We start from the raw sequence: 24461 nt of genomic DNA on the forward strand, positions 1-24461 counted from the left end.
CCGCTCTCCGCCTGGGGCTGCGGCTCGGAGCCGTCCCGGGCCGCGTGACGGCGGCATCGCGGCCGCTGATTGGCTGTCCCGCCGCGCCCCGCTCGGGTTGGCCCGGCGATAGCCGGAAGGGAGCCCGCCCTCCCATTGGCCGCCCTGCGCGCTGCTAGGGCGGCGGCGCCGCGCTCCCATTGGCTGACCGCCGTCCTTCGGGCAGCATCGGCCGCGCCGGCGGCGGCGCCGTGATTGGTTCCGGCCCGTTACGGGCGCCCCGTCCCAGCCCCGCGATTGGCCCCGAGCGCGCTCGGGCGTTTCCGTGAGGCCTCGGCCGCGGGCGCGCCGCGCTGCTCGGCCGCCTATTCACGGACGGCGCTTACGGCCCCTCCGCAGCGTGGGGCGGCGGCGGGCACGGGCGGCTGCGCGGCTTTGGCGCACGCACAGAGCGCAGCGGCGGGAGCCCGGCACGCAGCGGAGCAGCAGCGGGGACAAAGGGACTGATCGGCAGCAGCGGGGAGGGGGGCCCGGCGGGAGGCTGCAGCCGGGCGGGCGAGTCCTACGTCCGTCGGGCGCCTTGCGAAGCAGCGTCCGCAGCCACCGCCGCCGCCAGCGCTCTGCAGCCGGGCTGCAGGAGGAGCAGAGCATCCGCCACCGTCATGGCCTGTGTCGCCGCCGCCGGTCGCCGCCCGCAGTGCAGCGTGCCCAGGCTGAGCCGCCGCCAGCTGCCCGTGCGGGCGCAATGAGCAGCGGAGCCGCCGCCAGAGCCGCCTCAGCGCCGCACTGAGCAGCAGCAGCAGCAGCAGCAGCGAGGCCGCCCGGCCGCCTCACCCCCTCCGCGCGCCGCGGATCCCGCCGCCACCGCCCGCTCCTATTGCGAGCCACGAGCCGCATCGCCTCCGTTCGGCGGGTTACCCTCGGGATCCTTCCGCCGGGGAAAAAATAGTCCCGTTGCCTGCCGCCTCCCTCACAGGCGAGGGGGAAGGAGAGGAGCGGGGAGGGGGGAAGGAAGAGGAAGAAGAAAAAGAAGAAAGGAAAAAAAGAGAGAGCGCTAAAGAAAATAAAATAAGAGGGACGCGGCGGCGGGATCGGAGGAGCCGGGCCGCGAGCCTCCGCCCCATGTGACTGGCGCCCGGGGTGGGGGCAGCGAGGCCCAGCGAACCCCCCTCGCTCGGCAGCGGCGCCGGGGGCAGGCGGCTCTCGGACCCACCGCGCGGCCGGGAAGGATGGTCGTGTGAGCAGCGGGCGGCGCGAGGAGGAGCAGGAGGAGGCAGCACGACAAGCAGCAGCAGCCGCCGCCGCCGGGCGACAGAGACCGAGAGGGGAGGGGGCTTCCCCGGGGGGGAAGGGGGGGGTCCCGGCGGTTCATGTGGCGCGTCCCGCCCGTCTCCTGCAGCTGAGCGAGCCAGGCAGCGCAGGCGGGCCCGCCGGGGCGAGGCGGACGGCAAAGGCAGGAAGAGGAGAGAGGTGATCGCCGTCGGGGCAGAGCGGCGGAGACCATGTCCGGGCGGCCCAGGACCACCTCCTTCGCGGAGAGCTGCAAGCCGGTGCAGCAGCCCTCGGCCTTCGGCAGCATGAAAGTCAGCCGTGAGTATCCATCCTGCCCTCCTCGGGTGGCGGGGGTGGGCGCCGGGGGGCTCCCCCCGCCCCTCGGCCGGGCGGGGAGCGGCGCAGCGAGCCCGGCCCCGGCCCGGCCTCGGCAGCGCCTTTCTCTCCCCTTCCCCCCCCGGTAACCTTGAATAGGCGCACGCTCCGCTCGGGGCCTGCTGCTCCTCGGAAAATCCCGGCGCGTTTGTCCTCGCCCCTGCCTCCTGCCCGCTGCCGGCGGCCTCGGCCTCCTTAAAAAGCCATTTTTTTACCCCCTTTGTGAAACGGATCGGGAGCTCCGTAGCCTGTATTTCTCTTTTATCTTCCCCCCCCCGCCCTCCTTCCCCCTAGAAAGGAGGAAACGAATTGCGGGCACACAGGTATGACCGTGACATTCACGTTCATTATGTGCTTTTTTTTTTCTTTTTCCCAATCTCTCCTGGCTCTGAAGGGGAGAGAGCATGAAAGGTTTTTCCATGCACCCGTAGATCGGGTGTGAGCACCTTTTAGTCCAACCCATTTGAAAAAAAAAAAAAAAGGAGGGGGAGGGGAGCTTACAAAAGGTGTCTCTAATATCCTCCATGCTCGGGTAAAATGCTCAATAGAAGGGATAAGGAAATATGGTATTTTGAAATAATTACTCTGTTGGCTCACATGTCAAGCTCGGCGTTCCTTTTCCAATTTTATGATCGGAGGTATATTTTTAATAATGAGGCCTATGCTTTATTCTGCCCAGGCATGTCAGAAATTGTGCTTAACGTGTGTCCATCCTGCCTGTTTTAGCTGGTGGGGTTAGCTGGTGTATGTGAATTAAAAATATGTATTAATGCTGAACAAACGTACATTGTGGACACAAAAAGGCCCCGTTCTGAGCCGCCAAAGATCGGCTATGTGCTTATCATAGGTAATTTCTTAACTCCGGATTTGAATATGTTCGCATTAACAACTGAATTGCTCTTCCAGATTCATATTAGCAGTGTAGTTCTCAGACATACTTTCCTTTTTCTTATGGAAATGCAGGGTGACATATTTATGGGACCGGGAATGCTCGATATTCATTACCCTTCGATTGATCTGTGTGATACTCGTGTACAGCCACACCTGACACGGCTCTGTGGGTGCACGCCTGCATCTATCACATCAGGTTATGCATTTCATGCCAAAGGGCTGTGAGATTGTGAGCTTTAGACAGATCAGAAATCTTGATGTTTTTCTGCACTGAAATGTCTTCCGCTGCGGTTGAAGCCTCGAAGAGAACATTTGGCTCAGGGGCTGCAGTCCACCTTGTGTCTGCATGATCAGGGGGCCAGCAGTACTTCAGAAAAAACTATGAGTGCACTTAACCCATATTGGCAGCACGAGAACATATGTTTGATCAGGTCCAGCGTTAACATTTATTAAGGATTATTGATTGGTATGAGGAAAAGCCATGGGTGACTCCATTTTAATTTATTGGTTTACTTTGTGTTCCTGTGAATGGAAAGCAGGTCTTGTTGATCAGTATTTCTGCAGTTGGCTGTCTAAACCAGGCGAGACATCAACCTGTCATGCTCAGCAGCTAAATTTGTCTCATTCAGGCGCTACGGTTTGATTCTTGAAAGGTCGCTGATGCTCCTTTCCCGTTTATTTGAGGTCAAAGACTAGCCAGATGCTTGCCTGTGAAGAGGGTGCTAACTGATGCAGACTAACAAGTTTGCAAATAGGATTCAATCCCGAGTGTGTAACACCGAGGGAGAAACAAAGGCCGTAGCATAAAGCGCATGCACTTGTGATAACCCCCCCAGTCACTCTAGTCATGTGCTCCTGGTCCTTCTGCTGTCTGGAAAAAAATGTCAGAACAAAGCAAGAGAACCACACTCAAGGACTCGGTGGGAAATGCAGTTTCTATTTTCGGTTAATCCATCCATGTAAGATAGCCTGGGAAGTTAACTTTTTTTTTGCGTTTTAAGTGAGAAAAATTCCGGGGTGTCTAAAAGGGTGGCATTATTCTGGCTAGCATGAGTCTTTGTAAGATTTTGGTAGCATAATGTGGCAAGATATCTGTTGCCAGATATTGAGTGCTTGTGTAGTGAACAGAGTTTGGTTGGCTCTTTTGTTTTGCTGTATATAGACTGATAGTTACATTCTGAGCCTGTTTGAGTTAAAGCTGGGACAAAAGAGTCCTTGTGAGATGGGTGAAAGTTGATGGATTGATATCTTCTGAGTGTCTTGGACATCTTTAGTACCTCTGTCTTGGTGCTTTTCCAAGTGATCAGGGAGTAAAACCTGACTTGTTTGATATCAGCTTTTTTGCTTTTATTTAAAAGCCTGCAGAAGTGGTGAAATCAAATGATGAAGTCACTCTTGATCTGATATCTCTGCAGCTATTGCTTGTCCTGGCTGAGCTCTGCAACAGTTACCTAGGAAGGATGGATCCAAGGGATGAGAAAGGGATTGATAAAATACTGGAGGAGGGTTCTCTGTTCTTGTGTTACATGGGAGGAGCAGTACTAGAACAGTAGTGTGATTGCCCTTCTCCCCAAGGTATATGGGGAAGAAAGGGTGAGCAAGGATTTTTCATCTCTTTACTGTGTAATTTATTGTATTTATTTGGTGAGACTTCATTCTCAGAAGTTAGTAGGAAAGCCTGAGCCTCGAAGAGAAGGATGGGAGATTACCAAGTGCTGCTTCTCCTTTGGCTTTGGGAGAGATGCCTTCTCATGCACGCTGCTCTCACTGCTCTGTAAGAGATGCCACAAAGATTTTAACATCTCTGCAACAGCAGGAACCCTGTGGCCTTCATGCATCTCTTTTGAGCCATACATCCACCTTCTGAAATCTGACTATTTTTATTTCTCTATTTATAGAGAATCCACCTCATGGATTTCTACATTGAAGTAGTTCTCAAATAGGGTATTCTTTGTGCTAGTCTGTATTGCTGGGTTTGTAGGTTTTACTGGAACAAAAAGCAAGTGTGTGTGCTCCTGGTGTTGAGCCTGTCCCTCAAAAGGAGGGAGCTAAACTTGCAGTTTTCCACTTGCTGATACTATCAACCTGCTCGTGGGAAGAGATATGAGCGTGAAGCTTTCTTTTGTTCTTCACCTAGTTGTTCTTGCATTGCTTCCAGATGTACCTTGTTTCTCAAATGGGACAAAAATAATCATGAAATATAGGGGGTAGTCATGCAACACATGACCAAAAATATCTGTATAAAAATAGAACTCTCAAAGTTTGCAGTTTAAGAATTTTTATCTAATGACTGTAGAATTGATTTTTCCCCCCTTCCCTGAGCTTCTGGAAAATAAGTGTTTCAAGTAACACCAAGTCGTTGTAGACAGCAGTACTTACTGTAACTGTAGCAAATTGTCTTGATGGTCTGCGGTAAATAATGTCTTGGCTAACACTTGCCATGAGAGTTTTTTGCTCCATGTGTGATTGTCATGGCTCTGTAATTGGTTGTGCAGAATTTGTCAACTTGGAGGGTGAGGAAGGCAGTTTTATTTGCTTTAGCTAATTCTGATGTTGAACACATACTTTTGGTTGCAAAATCTAAAGGACAATCTTGTAATAATTCATTTTGGACTGTGTAGAAGAATGTTGCAGTGGTGCCAAACTTGGGCTTTGTTGAAGTTTTTCTTTTCTTCTTAGATTCACTGGGGGCTTGTACTGTAAAATCTGGAAGCACAATAGCTTGGTAAACCTGCATTGCTGTGTGCTCTTTGCACTTGGTACTGCTGCTGGCATTGGAGTGTGAAGGCTGTTTAAAAGTGGTCCATGGAGGAATAAAGTCTGTGAGTTTGTTGCTCTCTTGGTCGCTATTCCACAAGCCAGTACATCAAAGTGGCTGCTTTTTAGGTAGCCTGTGGTGTCAGGGTGACAGTTTAATGTAACGCTGTGTGGTGTCCAGGTGGATGTGTGGGAAGAGCCTTAGAAAAGAGCACCCTGGGCACCCTCAGTGAGAAGGAATGAGTGGGGTTGTTGAAACTGGCAAAACGATTGAGATAAAACCACCTGGTGTTTCTCAACCCAGTTAGGGTAGGGCCCTCTCTATTGCTTTGATAGCAGTTTCTGCCTAATTGGTTTCTGAAACTGAAAGCCGCCCATCCTGCTTTCCTTGCTGGAGAGAGGAAGATCCCTCCCTTCCAGGAGCCTGCTGAGCGTTGTGTGTCTGGCCCTCGCCGATCCCAGCCCTGTCCAGCTTTCTGGCTGCTGCTGGAAGAGCAGATTTCCTCATGCCTAGACTGGAAAAAATTGCACTAGTGGGGTCAGCTCATGAGCACGTGTGCTGGAGTGAAAAGTGTCTCAGGCTGTAGTTGCCCAAGTCATGCCTTGCAGTCTGAAAAGGAGTCAGCTGTCTGCTGTACTTAATTCTAATGCTGCCAAACTGTTTTCTCTTTATTCCTGCCATTAGGTAGTTGAGCAGAAAAATAAATAGAAAAGTGAGGCCTCCCTATGGAACCCATCAAATGATAGTTTCACTAATTATTCTGCTGTGTCCTTCATGTCTTGTTTTTGTATTTTGTACTTGATTTTGGTTTTTTTTTGTTGTTGTTTTTTCCTTGTAAGATATACTGGGAATTATCCTGAACCTTTTTCTTCTCATTCCACCTCTGTTTTGCACATTTCCTCTTCCCTACACTGCTTCTTGGAGGTGATCCCCTATTGTATTAGCCCTTGATTCACCTGTTGTATTTCTCAGCAACACTGTAACTGTCTTGTTCCCATGTTTACACAGCTGTGGAAACCCATATGGCCTATGGAGTATGTTCCTTGCCTGTTGCACCCTGGCTCTGGAAGTTGTATCACTGTGCCTGTTAATTTGGGCAGGGCCTTGTAGGCATCACAAAGCAGTGGTGGGGAGGTGAGGAAAGCAGCAGTTCTTGGGCATATATTGCTGAAGACCACCCCACAGACTGAAGGATTTCCCCAAAAGAGTTCTCTAATTTTCACATATTCTGTCTTTAAGGGCTATTTTGGATAGAATATAAAGAATTTTTCCAATATTGGTGTCCAGTTTATTCAGCACTGCTCTTCCTAAGGATAGAAATCTCTGGGATATTGGCTGTTCCCTCACCCCGTTCTCTCTGTTAAAGTGGGTGGATGGGTGATGTGAAGATTCTGAAAGCCTGGAGGGTATCTGTGTCTGCCAAAAGCCTGCAGTTAAAGCTTTGTGCTGTGACCAGCTCTACATTTTCTGAAATGAATTAATGCTAAACCCCTTAGTTATTTGAACACATTTGCTAATAATGTGCAAGGTGATTGGAGAACACTTGGAGCCTCTTGGTTCAAGCCGTTGGAGTATTTTTATTTTAAATGACTTTGAGTCCCATTTTAAATCGAAAATTCTGTTACCTTTGAGTTTCCAGAAATTTCTGTAGAAGACTTAAGACTTGAACATTTTTCTGGAGTTGCCTCCCTTTTGATTTTGTTAAAAAAATTTAACTTTACTCTGAGGACTTTTAGTCACCCATAACTAGTGTGGGAAGTGCTAAAGTGGCTGTCTCCTGCCGAAGCTGCGCGGCTGGTGGAGGTACTTGGCTGCTTTCTGAATTTAATGAGCATCAGCCCGGTGCAGCCTTGGAAGACAAACAAAACTTTCAAAGCCAGGAAGCTATGGAAAGGAGATTATTGAGTTTGAATGCCTCACAAAACAGCTCTCCACTTTTTCCTTTGACCCACGTTCATGTGAAATCCAAAAATTTGGCTTTTCAGAACTTCTTTTAGTAAGCTGCTCAAATAGGTGCTCTTTTATTTATGTATGTTGGAAATAAATGCTAATTACAGTGTTTACAAGAAAAGATACCCCATCAGCCACAAAGGCTCAAACCCATAGATTGCTGTACAGGTCAGACCCCTCCCTTCAGATGTGAAACCAGGATCCCCCTTCTCACTTCTCATCTGATGGAGATTTTTGCCCAAGTGCTGCCTCCTGCCACTGGGGGAGTTGTCAGTTTGGAGGCTTAATGGTCTGTGCCACATTTTTTGATTGCCTTAAAGTGTAACTGTCTGAGTACATTGTAGCATTCTGGTCTTGAGGTGAGAAAGGTACAAGACATGGTAGCAACATTCAGGTCTGTGAGAAATGGCTACAGCATCATAGTCATGCTCAGATCACTGTTACTGGTCAGTGCTGCTGCATCTCCCAGGCACTCAGCAATAGGACAAGGGGGCACGGGCTCAAGCTCTGCCAGGGGAAATTGAAGTTGGAGATCAGAGGAAAATTCTCTGCAGAGAGAGTAATCAGGCATTGGAATGGGCTGCCCAGAGAGGGGGTGGATTCCCCATCCCTGGAGGTTTTTAAACTGAGATTGGACATGTCACTGAGTGCCATGATCTGGTAAAGGGACTGGAGTTGGACCAAAGGTTGGACTTGATGATCTTGGAGGTCTTTTTCCAACCCAGTCGATTCTGTGATTCTATGATCTCATTAAACAGAAGCCCACAATGCATCTCTAACTGAAGCGTGGCAAACTCAATTTAGATAACAACTGTTTGCTTTCACCAAATCTTCAGAATCCCTCCTGCCCTCATAGGTACTGAGCTTACTGTGCCATAGAGGGAGAGTCAGCTGTTTAGGTGCAGTCCATGAGAAGGGTGCATGCTTGACTCGGTGCTGTGTCTTCTGACAGTGCTGCTGTGTGATGTTTTGTCAGGGCAGTAGTAGAGGTGAGATGACAGTGTTTCAGGAGAAATCCATGTTGGAGACCTTACTGAAAGCACTGCTGTATCCCTGAGAATTATCAAAAATGTGGATGCCCAGAAGTTGTACTGCTGCGCCTCTAAAAGAGTGGACAGTGATTTTTCTTGTATGATCAGTGCTATCAAAGAATCTTTTCATTAGGTGCTCTTGCCACAGATAACTTGTCTGTTGTTCAGTGAAGGAAATAAAGCAAAGCAGTTCACTCTGTGCTTTTATCTCTTTCAGACAGGAAGTAGATCTAAGCGTTTAAGGCAGTTTGTGTTCTCACCTGGTCTGTCTTATAATGGAAGAAAGGAAAGTGGTAAGAGAGTTTGTCAATGTCAAGGACCAAGGGCTGGTTTGTTTGTTTTTTTAAACAAAAGCCATACAGCGACAGCTCCTTCCGAAGGGATGGCTCCAGTCCTTGCCAGGAACATTGTTGCTTCTCCACAGCAGCAGACCCGGCATTTTCTGGCTTAGCCTCATCAGCTGAGGAGGGGGCTGTTCACTGTGCTTCAGTGCTTCCTGCACAGACACTTGATTAGGAAGGGGACTGGATGAAAGTGAGTTGCCATGTGGATTAATTTCTTGATGGTTTCTGTGTGGGTAATATGGAGTCGGTTTACTTGAAGGAGTAATGCTGTGGGGCTGCAGGAAATTTGCTTTAGCTTGCATGTGAGTAAGAACTTGGAGCTGAGAAAAAACAAAGCTTTATAGCTTTGTAATAGGTCTGAATAGGGCTGAGTGTCTCTTGCTTTGTAGGGTATAATGACCAATGTAGCCATTTTGAAAGTATTTTTGTGTCTGTAAAGTGTCTCTTAAAGGTGATATATCTCAGGCATGTCTAGTGCTTTTAGTTAAATTGTTTGACGTGTCTCTTCAGACAGTTGGGCAGATTTGAAGAAATGTGTTGGTAGTCCAAGTGCCTGAGAGTGGATGATCGGCAGATCAGGAGGTCTCTTACTGTGATCAAAAGGAAAAGGGAAGGTGTTTGTGATTAATGCCCCTGCACAAGTAATGCTGTGGAGGGTATATGGTACTCACCAGCATTGCCCCTTGCACTGTGCTGCTGTGTGTGCATGAGAGGAGGTGTTTGAGTGGTTCAGAGAAGAGCAACAAGGCTGGTGAAGGGACTGGAGCACAAGTCCTGTGGGGAGAGGCTGAGGGAGCTGGGGTTGTTTAGCCTGGACAAGAGGAGGCTCAGAGGTGACCTCATCACTGTCTAGAATTACCTGAAGGGAAGTTCTAGCCAGGTGGGGGTTGGTCTCTTCTCCCAGGCACTCAGCAATAGGACAAGGGGGCACGATGGGCTCAAGCTCTGCCAGGGGAAATTTAAGTTGGAGATCAGAAAAAATTTCTTTGCAGAGAGAGTAATCAGGCATTGGAATGGGCTGCCCAGAGAGGGGGTGGATTCCCCATCCCTGGAGGTTTTTAAACCGAGATTGGCCGTGTCACTGAGTGCCATGATCTGGTAAAGGGACTGGAGTTGGACCAAAGGTTGGACTTGATGATCTCTGAGGTCTTTTCCAACCCAATTGATTCTATGATTCTGTGAGTGTAGCAGCAAAAATTGCCAGTCTCTTGGGTCAGAGCACTTAAAGGGAGAAAAGTTGGGTGTTGGCTCTGAAGTTGTAACCAAAAGGGAAGTAGCAGCTGAATTTTTCCAACCAAGGCAGACGTCTTACAGCCACATCATCTCTCTTGACTTTTTTAGTAGGAATGTAATTCTTGTCGGCTACAGGCCCTGTAGTTCAAAGTAATATCTTTTGCCAGGAATGCAGGCAATTGTTTAATTCTCAGACAGGCCAAGAATATGTTTTGCAGAAAGATAAACTGTGACTGTTGCTATAAAGAAGAATTTGGTTTTTCTTGCAGTGTGGAAAGAGGAAAACTCTTTAGTCACAGTTGATGGTGCCAATCTGTTTTCTTGATTCACACCCTGCTGTAAACACTTACGTGGAACATACAATGCTATTTGTACCCCATCTCATCTGCTTAGTTTGAGTATCTATGTAAAAAAAGTAGCACAATGAATTGACCTGTATGAGTGGGTTTTCTGGAGAGAGGAAGGGGACACAAATGCATCAGCCTAAATAAACAGAATATTTGGTTGTTGGCCAAGTAAACATGAATCATTTGTTGCACATATTTATCCTCATGAATGAAGCCTGTAGCTGGTAATGAATTTCCCTACATTTGTGGCGTTCAGTATCAGCAGCAGAAAGAATGTTTTGTGCCTTGCTTAGGGAATGAAAGCTTTCTGGCAAGGCATCCTCTTTGCAGGTGAGTAGATGTAAGGCTTCTGGAATGTTTTTTCTTTAGATATACAATTGCTCAATAGAAACCTAAAGAAGCGGAAAATAGTGTTGTCCTTGAGAAGATCGTATCTGTTGACCGTTTCACTTCTAATCTTTCAGTCTTACTCATGGCTGTGTGTACTGCCCTGGGAACCACAGGTATGTACAGTGTCATGCAGCACAGTAGTTCCAAGTTGACTTTTTCTGTGTGTTCCTCAGAGAAACCTTACTAATGAAATTTCAGTTTTACAGGTTTGGGAATAGGTTTACCACAATCGTTAATTTTGAATCACACACTTTGGTAGCCAGAATGGATTGCAGGGTTGATTTGAGTCTTGGGGAAATGCTTTAAAGGCCCATGAAAAGCTGGGTTGTTTTTCTGTTTGATTGAGTTTGTTTTCTGGTGGATCAGGTACTGAATGTACTATGGACAAAATCATGAGGTTTGTGCCAAGTGAGTGAACGTTACTATTCCCGAAATTGTGGACCCAAACTTCAGATGATACTGATCAGTGAGAGGGCAGGGAGAGCTTTAATTGCAGCTCCCAAAAGGGAAAGTACTGGGGTTTTTAGATTGAGCTCCACTTGGAGCTTCCTCTTCCTTCACCCGTGTGCCAGGATGAGTTGGTTTGGGACTGTGTGTAGGTTCTTAGTATGGAGGTGACATGGGGATGGCAATTGAGTATGTTTTGGTGGACTCTTTACATGTCTGAGTAATAAAGTTCACTAGCAAATTCTCTGAATGTCATTCAGTTGGAGCCTCTTAGAAATGCAGGAGGCTTAGTGTGATGAATGCTACCAAATCTACAGATCTCTTCTGTTTGAGGATAAACTCAACTTGAATGGACTGGAACTTCTCTTCAATTAGAGTTGCTGGGTTTCAGTGTCCATGGAAGCTGACAGGGGCATTGCTGGGATCTCAAACACCAAGAGAATGGTGGGTCTTTTCCTGGGTGGCCTGTTTGAAATGCCTGTGGGATTTTGGAGACAGGTACAGATATTGATTAGGCAACAAGCAACATTTTCTGTTTAGTGTCAATGCCTTGGCTCTGTGCAAATAGCCTGTGCATTGTATTTTTTTATAATACATTGGATTATTTTTTCAATGGTAATATTTGAGCAATTCATGATTGACTGTAAATTTTTATTATAGTGGCCCAACTCTAAAATGAATTAGTGCAGAAATATTTATGCTGTATCCATAACTTTTAATAATTATGATACTTCAGAAATACTCATTGAGACAATGACAGTGACTGCAGTCAAAATATCTGGTGAAAGCCTAATTTTACTCTTACCTGGTGGCATAATTATAAACCATAAATTTCTTCTAGGGTTAGTTTAGAACACTTGGTATCTGCATATAGGTATTACTCTCTCTGCAAAGAATTTTTTCTGATCTCCAACTTCAATTTCCCCTGGCAGAGCTTGAGCCCATGCCCCCTTGTCCTATTGCTGAGTGCCTGGGAGAAGAGACCAACCCCCACCTGGCTAGAACTTCCCTTCAGGTAGTTCTAGACAGTGCTGAGGTCACCTCTGAGCCTCCTCTTCTCCAGGCTAAACAACCCCAGCTCCCTCAGCCTCTCCCCACAGGACTTGTGCTCCAGTCCCTTCACCAGCCTTGTTGCTCTTCTCTGGACCCGCTCCAGCCCCTCAATATCTTTCCTGATCTGAGGGGCCCAGAACTGAACACAGCACTCAAGGTGTGGCCTCACATGTATGAAGGCTTTGCTTTGAAGCTTCTGCTGCTCTAAATGTACAATTATGAAAGTTTATCTTCACATGCAAAGCTGCTCCTGGTATTCCTTTTTGAGTATTTGAGAAGACTGGTGAGAGATGTAGGTTTTAACTTGCTCATTTTGGCTGTTCACACTTAGTGTGCAATGCAGTGTGTTCTGTATCGTGGTGCTCTCACCTCTCTCAGCATTCCTGTGTGCTGCTCTGCTTCCAGTGAAGTCCGACAGTCATGGTGCCCTGGCGTTTGCTGGGATGTGGGTTCACCTGCACACGTGAGCCAGCCTTGCCAGCCTCACCTGGTCTTTGCAGCTGGGCCTCAAGTCTGTGTGAAGGGAGTCAGCAATTCTAGCAGGGAAATACAACCCAAACCCAAGGCTGCTAAGGGTGGCAGCTCTGTCCGGTGTGCCAGTATAGTGAATATTTTTCTGGGAAATATGAGGAAGAAGTGTATGGAAAATATATTTCAGTAGTCCATTAAATTGTAGGTCTGATGCAGGGTGTTTGTGAAGGAAAGTGAACAAAGGGTTGAACTGAGGACTATGGGGTGTTACAGTTTTGCTTTGAGTTTATAGATGCAATTTTTTATGGTTGTAATGTATTTGAAAGACTTGTTATTTCCAAGTGTAGTAGAGAACAAAGGCAAGTGTTTATAAAAATTCAGTTAGTGTCCAGGATTTTGTCAGGAAAACTAGTTAATAAAGGTATAGGGAATTTGTCTGCATATGCAGAGGAATCACTGGCTTTCATCTGACACTAAAGAGAGTAGATGTTCCTGAACTCCTGCAGAGATGTTTGTGGAAATCACTTGAATGTCTCTGGACATCTCTTGTGCTGTTTAACTTTGATTTCTCATTCTCTCTGAATTAATATGGAACCCATTCATACTTAGGAAACACACAGCAAGTTAGGTAGTGATTATTTACCACTGTTGTTTCTTAACAACTTTTTTAACCCTAATGCATGGAATTATTCCGTGTTTAGAGTTGGCTGTGGCATATATATTACTTGTTTTTGTGCTTAGGTGGAAAGTAAGTCATTAAACATTGAATATACAGCTACCTCAAAGTACCTTTTCCCCATTTTTAAATAAAAATACAAAGAGCTAATGATGCAATAATTCCAGCATTCTGCCAGGTTTATAAATTATATATGAAATGTTCTCCTTTGTAAAATGTTCCTCTTTGGATGTCCTGAGGTAGACTATGTAATGTGTCACTCTTCAAATGTCATGAAAAATGGAGTGGAACAATAATGACACACTGGAAGCTGGGAAGTCTGGCTTGAGAGTTGGTGCAGCTACTGAAAGTTCAAGAGTGTATTTTCCTCTTTAAAATTCAGGAAAGTGGGCTGGTGCAGTTATGAATCAATTTTCCTTCAACTTGGCAAAGGATTAAGAAAAAATATGCCTTTGTACTACTGGGATAAATAGCTGAAAACCTCCAGAAGTTGTTCAAAACTACCCTTTTTAAAAATATGATGCTCTTCAGATTTTTACACGGTGCCCCATCCCAGTGCTGTTCTTTGAAGGAAAGGATATGCAGACCACATAAATGAACCTCTGAGAAGGAGACCAGCCATGGAACATGCTGGTAAATGGAGTCAACGATGTGGCATGAAAGTGCTTGTTTAAAAATAACATCATCCACTAAAGACTTCAAATATCTACTTCTATGGAATACTGCTAATTTTTTTCTCCAGTAATTGTGTCACTGCATCATTTTCATTTTTTTGGCTTTATGCAGCTGAGAGCTCTTTGTTCCCTCAGACTGATGTCGGACATGGGAAACAAGATGCTGTGCTGAAGAACTGTGTAATTTAATGTTAGGTAAAATTGCCAAATGTGCTTCAAATAGATGCCCTGTGTGTATATATCATTTAAGGTGTATATCTGAATCCCTACCTCCTGTTAACTGTCTGGATGTTACTCCTTTGGGTGTTTGCATGTGGCTGTTCGTGAAGACGGGAACGTGGATTGTGCGATGCCTTGATCTGACCCAATATGTCTGTTCTTACAAATGAAACATCTTTTTATTGTTGGTCCTCACTTGCACACTGTTAACTATTTTCTGTATCCTGGCAGAAACTCAAGAGTTTTAATTCTCTAAGAAGGGTGTGCAGCCATTATAAAATACATGTCCTTTGAAGTTAGTCAGGGTCAGACAAGAAGGATGGGGCAAGGGGGTTATGCAGAGTTTTATTTAGTGCAGTAACAAGTTTTTTTGCAGCTGATCTGAGTGAAATTTCTAGACTTGCAGACTGCACTTAGGGGTGCTCCAGTAGCTAAAGAGCATGTGTTCAAAAGGGTCTTGACAAAGAAAGCAGTGATACCTAAGCAGGATTGAAAAGTAGGAGGTGGGGGTTGGTCTCTTCTCCCAGGCACTCACCAATAGGACAAGGGGGCACAGGCTCAAGCTCTGCCAGGGCAAATTGAAGTTGGAGATCAGAAGAAAATTCTTTCCAGAGAGAGTAATCAGGCATTGGAATGGGCTGCCCAGAGAGGGGGTGGATTCCCCATCCCTGGAGGTTTTTAAACTGAGATTGGCTGTGGCACTGAGTGCCATGATCTGGTAAAGGGACTGGAGTAGGACCAAAGGCTGGACTTGATCTCGGAGGTCTTTTCCAACCCAATCGATTCTATGACTCTGTGAGGGGTGGATATTGTGTCTCAGTCTTCAGTAAGCTTTGGCTGTGAAGGTAACAGGATGGGAGGAACAGGGAAGGCAGATCTGCAGAGAAGGATCTGGAGTCAGGTGTTTGCATGGTGGCCACGAGTCAGCTGGTGTTGGAGAACTAGCAAGTCTTTCACTGGATGAATTTACAGCAGTGTTAGGTAAAATACAGGAAGTTGGCCTTCTCTTTTTGGCATGCTGATGAGCTCAAATGAAAGTGCAGCACCTGGTTTTGGTATTGCACTGGCAGAAGAATCATTGTGGGCAAAGGAAAATGGTCAGAGGTCTAGAAAATGTGCTTTAATGGAATGCTGGAAGCACTTTGGATTTTTTTTTCTAAGATGCTGAAGGGAGATTTCTTTTGATAATGTTCTCTTAATACATAAAAGATAACTGGAAAGAAAAGACTAAGCTGTTGTCTTCCCTGCTGGAGATGAAACAATTTGTGGGCTTAAACTGCAGCAAACATTCATTAAGTTAGTTGAGTCAACTTTTAAGAGCAGGAACTGGAATAGATGAGGAAAGCTGATTCTTCCCAGTACTGCCTGTTTGAAAAATGTTTGCCAGGTAGTTTATATATAGAAGTTTGGAGAGGTTTTAATTAAGACTGTCTGTAGTCCCCTATGGTACTATTTTATGTCATTCCAGTTATTTCTGCATGGTCTTGGGATGAATTTCAGTTACAGTGCACTGATCCTCTTCCTTCTCCCCTTGGGATACGAAGTAGCCTTGTGTTCCTGGCATCTTGCTGGCAGCTACTGGGTCTGAAGGAGGGATTTGTGGAACTGGCCTCGGCTGTAACACTGAAAAGCCAAATAAATCATCTTGGAGAGGTCATGTAGGTAGGTCATGTAGTGCAATCCCCTGAGATGAGCAGGTTGCTCAGAGTCCAGTCCCAGTTTGACCTTGAATGTTTCTAGGGATGGGACATCCACCACCTCTCTGGACAGCCTGTTCCAGTGTTTCACTGCCGTTGTAAATAAATTCTTCCTTATAACTGGTGACAAAGAACTTCCTTAGTCTCGGAGTTCAGGTCAATGTGTTTGTAGAAGCAGTTGGGGAGTGGTTTTGGTTAGACATTTAATTCTGCTCTGAATTTTCCTTTTTGATCTGAGTGCTTTTCAAATGAAAGCTCGCTCTTGTTTGGCAGTCCCGTTGAGAACCAGAGTCTTTCTGTGGGGGATTTCTGGAGCTGGCTTCGCGTGGGTCCTGAGGAAAACAACGCTTTCCTTCAGTTTTGGGTCCTGTGGTTCTTACTTCAACACAAAAGAATTTCATGCAAATGGGGAGCTGCTCAGAGCCTCAAGCATAGGCTGGGACCACACTGCAGTAGCTGTGCAAGTACCAAGCTCATGTTAGGGGTGTCTGTCTGCCCAGTGCAAGGAGACTATTCACCCCTTAATATGTAACTGTCTGTTCAGAGCAGTTGCTTTAGTTTTAATTCAATAAAGGGATGTGTGTCTGAAGATGGGGTGTAGAGACCAGTTTCACAGAGGATGAACCAAGGAAGCAAACAAATTCTTGGTCTTGCACATTTGTGGAAAATAGCTAATTATATTATTTTCATTTTATTAGTGCCCTTGTTCAAAGATTTGATGTGGGTCTTACCGTGTTGCCTTTTGTCACTTTATTCTTTAGTTTTTTATTGATTTTATTTGACTTGTACCTAGCTTTTTGACATACAAATGAGGTGGATGTGTGAAGCTGTTAAGCGTGGAGTTCTCACTTGGAAAACTGTGGAAATACTTTGGAGCAAAAGTGATTATCTGCACTGGTTTGTGGTTTCCCTTTTCATGCAGGAACTTTGGCTGGAACTAAACAAATGCTTTTTCTGTGTCTCTCAAAGCTACAGTCTTGTTTAGTAACTACAGAATATTCATAGAATATTCTTGTTTAGTAACTACACATGTGAAGATACTGTGGAAGGTCGGAATCCTGAACTGCTGTAAATAAAACTGAGCTGGAAAATCCTGTTGGTGCCTTGCTTCCATAATCCAGGTGATTTTGAATATTAATAAATAGATGTCAGATTAATTTTTTCCTTTTATTCTGCTAAAATGAGAGAGGAGAAATGATAACCTGGAAGCCCAATGCCAAAGTCCTCCCAAGGTACAGTAACAGTCCAAAATGCCCTTTATTTTTTCCCTTTGGAATGTTCAGCTGATGGGAGGATTAGATGGTTGGCTGTAAGAGAGGTTCTTGCTGAAGACTGTCGTGCTTCTTTTCTAGGCATTGCTTTGCTAAGGCTGTGCTTAATGTTTGTTCTGACTTGGATATGCACAAAACATCAACATGAGCCAACAGTGTGCCCAGGTGGCCAAGAAGGCCAATGGGATCCTGTCCTGTATCAAAAATAGTGTGGCCAGCAGGCCCAGGGCAGTGATCCTTCCCCTGTTCTCTGTGTTGGTGAGGCCACACCTTGAGTACTGTATTCAGTTCTGGGCCCCTCAGTTCAGAAAGGATATTGAGGTGCTGGAGCGAGTCCAGAGAAGAGCAACAAGGCTTGTGAAGGGACTGGAGCACAAGTCCTGTGGGGAGAGGCTGAGGGAGCTGGGGTTGTTTAGCCTGGAGAAGAGGAGGCTCAGAGGTGACCTCAGCACTGTCTAGAACTCCCTGAAGGGAAGTTCCAGCCAGGTGGGGGTTGGTCTCTTCTCCCAGGCACTCAGCAATAGGACAAGGGGGCACGGGCTCAAGCTCTGCCAGGGGAAATTGAAGTTGGAGATCAGAAAAAAATTCTTTGCAGAGAGAGTAATCAGGCATTGGAATGGGCTGCCCAGAGAGGTGGTGGATTCACCTTCCCTGGAGGTTTTTAAACTGAGATTGGACATGGCACTGAGTGCCATGATCGGGTAAAGGGACTGGAGTTGGACCAAAGGTTGGACTTGATGATCTTGGAGGTCTTTTCCAACCCAACTGATTCTATGATTCTGTGAAAACGGTCCCATCTCTTAGATGGCTTAGATTGTCAGGGTGTACAGTTCTTTTGTGGTCTGCAACTGTCATTATCTGAATGATGGAAGAGTTTGCAACTTGGGTATTGTGGAAAACTTGTTCCCCTTCCCTGTTGATAGCTGGGAGAGACTGGGATGCCTCTGTTGATGTTCTTCAGCTTCAGGGCTGTGACAGTGACAAGAAGCCAACAAAGTAACCTGGCGTCTGAAAAGGCAGCAAGGAATGGAGTCAGGTAGAGCCAAACCAAGTGGTCTTTTTGGGTTATTGAAATCATTCAGGTGGAGTTTTCTGAAAATGAGGCTTTAAAATTATTAATAGCAAATAAAATAAATAAATCTCCTCTCTTCTGCACTTGTCTTTGAGTTCAGAATGTGTTAGGTGAGTATGGAGCAGTTGGTAAGCTAACTGAAATTTTAATTTAAGTTCTGATCACTGAAGTAACTTTCTCATGAAGGAAAAATGGAGGAAAGTACTCATCCCTTTGCTTCTGGATTTGTAAAATACTACTAACTTGTTTTCATGTTTAAAGACTCTTTTGGTTTAAATGCTCACAGTCTCACTTTCTTGGTCCTTTATGTTTGTCGTAGTCAGTATTTGTGCTTGAAACCACAGGGAATCACAGCTCTTGAATGGAGTTCTCTGGAAAATGTATATTGTTTGCAAGGTCAGAGTTTGGTTGATGTTACACTCACAAGTAGGGCTTCTTTTGTGGGTTTCATTTTTATGCAAATACATTTCACAAATATAAGAATGTTTTTGAGGGAAAGGAGTAAGTGCAATGGCAAACTTGAAAATTAGTCTGGTTTAAAAATGCAGCAATGCAGCTTTGGTTTGAAAAAAGAAAGCAGTGATAATTTGATGTTTTATATCCTACCAATGTATTACACATGTTTTTTAGATGTTACAGAACTCTTTGCATCCTGGATTTTGTACCTTTTTAGAGATGGTAAATCCCTACATTTCTAGATTCAGACTTGGACTAAAATTGATATGCAATCAGTGGATCCAGCTGGGAAGTTTTTAACTAAGCATTCTAATTAAGTCATGCTGTGTAGCCAAAAGCACTGCTTTTCTTAGAGGGGAAGAGAACAGTCTTCTTGGCAGTGAATGAAGGAGAAATTCTTCATTGTGCCACTCTTCAAACTCTTGCCAGTGTGAAGAAAAGCTGAGCAACAGCAGTAAAATTTATATTCTTTATTTCACTGCATCTTGTCTTTTTCTTTTTTTAAACACTTTTTAATATGAGACGAGTTCTTACTTTGCTAATATGAGCAGAAATACTTCAGTGGCCATGAATACAGGTGCCTTAGAAATAGGTGCTATAATATGGAGAGCTCAGATGTTGAAAGCCTGTCATCGTATCATAGAATCGATTGGGTTGGAAAAGACCTCCAAGATCATCAAGTCCAACCCTTGGTCCAACTCCAGTCCCTTTACCAGATCATGGCACTCAGTGCCACGGCCAATCTCAGTTTAAAAACCTCCAGGGATGGGGAATCCACCCCCTCTCTGGGCAGCCCATTCCAATGCCTGATTACTCTCTCTGGAAAGAATTTTTTTCTGATCTCCAACTTCAATTTCCCCTGGCAGAGCTTGAGCCCATGCCCCCTTGTCCTATTGCTGAGTGCCTGGGAGAAGAGACCAACCCCCACCTGGCTAGAACTTCCCTTCAGGGAGTTATGTGGAAACAGGCACGGCCAGGGTTCTGCACATGGACACTGGTGGGACTGGGGCATCTGCGTAGTATCTTTGTAGGTGTGGTCAGTGTTCCTGGTCAGTGCTCTCCAGGGGGGACAGGGACATGAGTAGAGCTCAGTTGCTGCTGCTGAGGCCACATAAGGAGCACCCACCTTATTACTTGGGCTTCACAAAAGGAGAATTCCGTCTAAAGAATTCAGATGCCAAGATATCAGGGGAAGGGCAAACAGAGAAGTGAAACTGATGATAATTGTCTTAATTTTAGCAAATAAGTCAGAAAATAAGTAGGTCTTATTTTTTTTCTCTGTAAATACCCTGAGGGCAGACTTAGCAAACATTATTTTAAATTACTGCATTTACTTCCCTCAAGTACACTACTTGTGTAAAAACAAGGGCACTGTATTTATAAAAGGATATATTTTTCTTCTTAAATATCTCTATTTTCTGTTTTCCCTAACCAATGAAATTTTTTTTTTTAGAATGTCTTTCCTCAAGAAAAACTGTCCCTCTTAAAAACTTGTCTTGAGTTAACACTCAGGGCTGTAACTTCCTTCAGTAAGAGGAAGTTGGACTCTTCTGGTAACCTAAAAGATACTTTTCACTTTTCTGCCTATTGTAAGATATATATGAGAAGTTAAAGCTGATAAGCTTTCATTATTTTGTAACACTAACAACAACCAACCTCAGCCTTGCTGAGGGGAGTGTTCTGGCATATACGGAGACATCCTTTGTCGTGGCTTGAAGAGAAAGTCTTGGTTGCTCTTGTGAAAGAACAATTGTGTGCCTTCATCCAGACCACTGCAGTGTCTGGCATGAAGCTAAAGTGAATAAATAGAAACATTTTAATTGTTCGTGAACATGTATGAAATGTTTCTTTGTGGCTAACAGTAGCTAGAACAGCTTTATCGGATGTTGAATTGTTCTCACTTGCATTGGGTTTAGGAATTTTCTATACCAGCACACTTATTTTCCAGTCTCTCAGTCCTGTTTAAGATTTGAGGGCTGTAAAAAGAAAAAAAAAGAAGCATTTTGTCTGTAGAATATCATCAGTGTTTCTCCTGAATGTTTTCCATCAGGAGAAAATAAAAAAAATAAACTCTGCCTTGTATAGGATGTCTGGGTTTCTGCCATTCTTTAAGAGGCATTAATGTCTTTTGTCATTGCCTCTAGCACATTAGCAATGCTCACAGATTATTTAGGGGAATCCCCTTCTTTTTTTAAAGTCCGTGACTATCAACGCTCTGGTTGTAACCCGAGTGCAGGGACCAAGTGTTATGTGAGTAACTTCTCTCACTTTAAATTGCTTTGAGCTCTCGCCATTTGTGCAGCCTGGTTTGGACCTGGATTGTCTGACATTTGGAGGGGAATGGGATGCAGGATCTGACATGAGAGTAGGAACTAGTACTGCATGTTAAGATGCAGCGCAGACCAGGTTGATTTGAAAATACTGTGGATGTGCCTCACCTTCTGAGTCTTTAGGTACAATTAAATTTCTGTGGAATTACTGAGGTGAATGGGGTTATACTGTTAGAACAGTCTTCTGTAAGCCATTAGTGTAAGAGCTTGTATTTTTACATTCAGTGTTTAGATTATTTGTCTGGAAATTCGGTATGTTGGAGAAAAAACATGGGAGAAGACTTAAAAGTCATAATTAAGGTGGCGGTTTTTGTATAGGGAGAAAGTATATGACAAGTTTTGTGCAGAAGTTCATTAACACAATTGTAAGCCTTGTAAATGAAGGCAACTGGACAAACCTACTCAAGTTCTGTTTTAAATGCAATTTTACTTCTCCATCCAGTTTTTCCTTTGGCTGTATTTTGTTTTGATTTTTTGGGGGTTTTTTTTGTTTGTTTGTTAATAAATTTTTATGTACCTCTTTTTGATTTCAGTGAAACAATATATTGTAGGTGTGGATAGAAGAGCTCTTTCTCTGATCTTCTTGACCTCTTTTCGCAAAGGATTTTAGGAAGGGAAAAAAATTTGAAGCAAAACTAGTTTTGTTCAGAATGCCTCATCTATTTCCACTTACTCTTCTCAAGTCTCTGACCTACTAACAGCAAAACCTTTTCTAGAGAGCTTTTTATTTCGAGATGTCAGGCAAAAGTCTTGGACAAGTTTAGACCATTAGTGTTGAATTTTTTTGATTGTGAAAATTTGTTTGCTATTGCTTCTTGCAAGAGAGGAGGTTCAGTATCGTATATGCCCAGACAAGGACAACAAAAATTCATTTTGTCAGGGAGTTAACTCTAGTCAAGTAGTAAAACATTAGTACAGTTTGTGCTCTTTCCAACAACAGGTAGCTTTTATTTGGATCATGACTGTAAACTTTTCTTTATTTCAAGTGCTCTTGAACTTCAGTGGAAGTGCATGCAAGTGTCTGCTTATCGTGTTATATTTATTTGTAATGTTACTGTCAGGGTGTACCAGTTTGGTGGGTTTGGGGGTATTTTTTCTTTTCCCTGTTGTGACTCCCCTGCCTTCCATGGTTCTTCTGCATTGAACATTTGGCTGAACTCTTGGTTGTTGGTTTTGTTGTGGGGTTTTTGTGGGTTGGTCTTTCTTTCTTTCTCTTTCTTTCTTTCTTTCTTTCTTTCTTTCTTTCTTTCTTTCTTTCTTTCTTTCTTTCTTTCTTTCTTTCTTTCTTTCTTTCTTTCGTTCTTTCGTTCTTTCGTTTGTTCTTTCTTTCGTTCTTTCTTTCTTTCGTTCTTTCTTTCTTTCTTCCTAAGTGACATTTCTTAAATGGATTAGCACAGCTTTAAAGGAAACATGGAGAGCACTCCGGTCTCTGAATCCCAAGGACCTGAGTTCCAGTCTCAGTGGGACTGTCCCCTGGCAGTTCAATGCCTCCCTGCCATCCCATCCCATCAGATCTCGGATGCTCAGCAGGGTCAGCCCCAGTTAGTACCGGGGGCTGTGACAGTCCCGAGGACTTCCCTGTCACTGTCCAAGCTCGCTCGGCCGTGGCAAATGGACCTCAGGACTGAAACGGTGGGGCCAGTTCTGCGCACGCTGTGCCTCACCTAAAACATCCACTGCGCAGCCTGGAAGGGCACATGGGGAGACCCTGCCCAAATCTGCGTTCGCCAAGTCTGGCCATACAAAGGAAATACGACAGGGAAGTTTTTTTCATTGCTGTTGCATTCCCTTTGGTAACACGGAGTGTGTTGTCCCTGGACAGTTGAGCGTTGGTGCCTTAGCCAGTCTGGGGACACTGTTGATTGTTGCTGGAACAGGAACCTGCCTCTGGCCCTACAGGATGCTGTCAGATACGTAGGATTGGGAAGACCTGCCATGAGTACACTGAGCTCTTGCTGTATGTACAGCCAGACTTATAACTGCATGTAAACAGGCTTGAACTTATAAACTCTGGCTTGAAGACTTCTTGTTTATTGTGGGGATTTAATTTTTTTTGTGAAAACCAAAATACTTAGCCTTTTTGATGTAGAAACATCTGGTTTAGTTCACCAAACCTGCAGGTGCTGAGACATGTAAGTTGCTGCCTGGATATGAGAGTGATGTTGCACCTTGTAGTGAGGCCATGAAATAACCACAGTTACAGTGAAGGTGTGAAATGTTGCATTTGAATCCTGTGTGGCTAAGTGTGTCTCTGCTTGGTTTCCTCTAACTGCTGGCACGTTTCCTGATGGTGAGTCCAGAAAGAAGAATTAAGGTAATTTTGCTTGTGTCTGTCTTGAAAATGTGATTTCAACTTAAATGATCACGTACATGCTGGGAATAGAACTATTTATTTTGGCCTAATTCTGTAAGTATGCTTTGCCCTTTATTTGTTGATAAACAGGGCTCTCAATCTGATTTTCATGCAAAAAATTGTAGCCAAAGAAATGCAAACTCTAATATTATTGGTTGATGTTTGAAAATAGTTTCTGTAAACATTTTATTTTAGAATAATTTGCAATAATTGTCCAATATAAAGCTACCTGCTTTATTTTGGAAACAGTACAGAACACATGGACTGTATGTCCCTCTGCTTCCAAATCTTGACCTTCATCCTTCCCTGTGTGTTCAAACTCATTTGTTTTGCCTCCATAATTCCCCAGCACACACCCAAGTTACAGTTGTTGTTTTTGGCTATGATCCAGGGCTCACAATTTATTGTTTTACAGGAAAAAAAATAACATGTTTCCACTCAGAATTTCTTGAAATACAGTCTGGTTGCGGTCAATTGTTCTGAGTATGAGATTAAAACTGTACTTAAATAAAAATACTCTCTTTCAAAATTTCCCGTTTTCCTCTCTTTCCAACGGAAGTATAGTTGGATTGCTACCAGAAGCATTCTTCTTGTGGGGGAAAAAGTAATTCTGAAAGTCAGTGATAATCTATAGGATCTTCTGTGAAGATTTTTGTTTGAAATATTAATGGCTGGAGTCATGGCCATAATTACTGCTCTGAGGGTGTGAAGGATTTCAGGTCTTTAAGTGTAACTTACAAAGAATGCAAATATCTTTGAACTTTATAAATAGTTGGGGTCTCTGGCTGATGTGGAATATTTGGCTTTTTGGGTGATGACCAAGGATTTTCTTGGTTTCATATTTATAATGTATATCCACTTAAAAATTCTCAGGAAATGCAGAGGGCTTTGGGTAAGCCCTTGCTCATTTGCTGAGGCAACACTAAATTATTTACACAGTAGAGTGGTAGAATCCTTGCTCTAATGGTAAAAAATTGGCTATATACTTAAACGTGTGAAACAACAAATGTTGTTTCTCTGAACTTTAAAAATATATTCAGTATATTCAGGCCATCCTTAGGCAGCTTTATTCCAGCCACAAACACGGTGAGTTTCTGTTGGAATATTGAAACAATAGTGCTCTGAATGTTCTGCTGTTGAAGGGATGGTGAAGTGTGTATTTCCTGCTTTTT

General features: G+C 44.4%; 1 protein-coding gene across 2 annotated transcripts in view; it reads left to right on the forward strand.

The window, feature by feature from the left end:
• Positions 1–311: 311 nt before the first annotated feature.
• The window catches only part of GSK3B (glycogen synthase kinase 3 beta), a 166135-nt gene continuing 141985 nt past the window's right edge, over positions 312–24461 (forward strand). The window contains exon 1 of one of the 2 annotated variants that reach the window (XM_071560021.1): positions 312–1569. In XM_071560021.1, coding sequence (XP_071416122.1) covers positions 1482–1569 — 88 coding nt within the window. In that variant the 5' untranslated portion in view covers positions 312–1481. The remainder of the gene's footprint in view (positions 1570–24461) is intronic. The other variant, XM_071560029.1, reaches the window with a different exon arrangement.

The sequence above is a fragment of the Pithys albifrons genome, chromosome 1 (assembly GCF_047495875.1).
Source record: "Pithys albifrons albifrons isolate INPA30051 chromosome 1, PitAlb_v1, whole genome shotgun sequence".
NCBI lineage: Eukaryota > Metazoa > Chordata > Aves > Passeriformes > Thamnophilidae > Pithys > Pithys albifrons.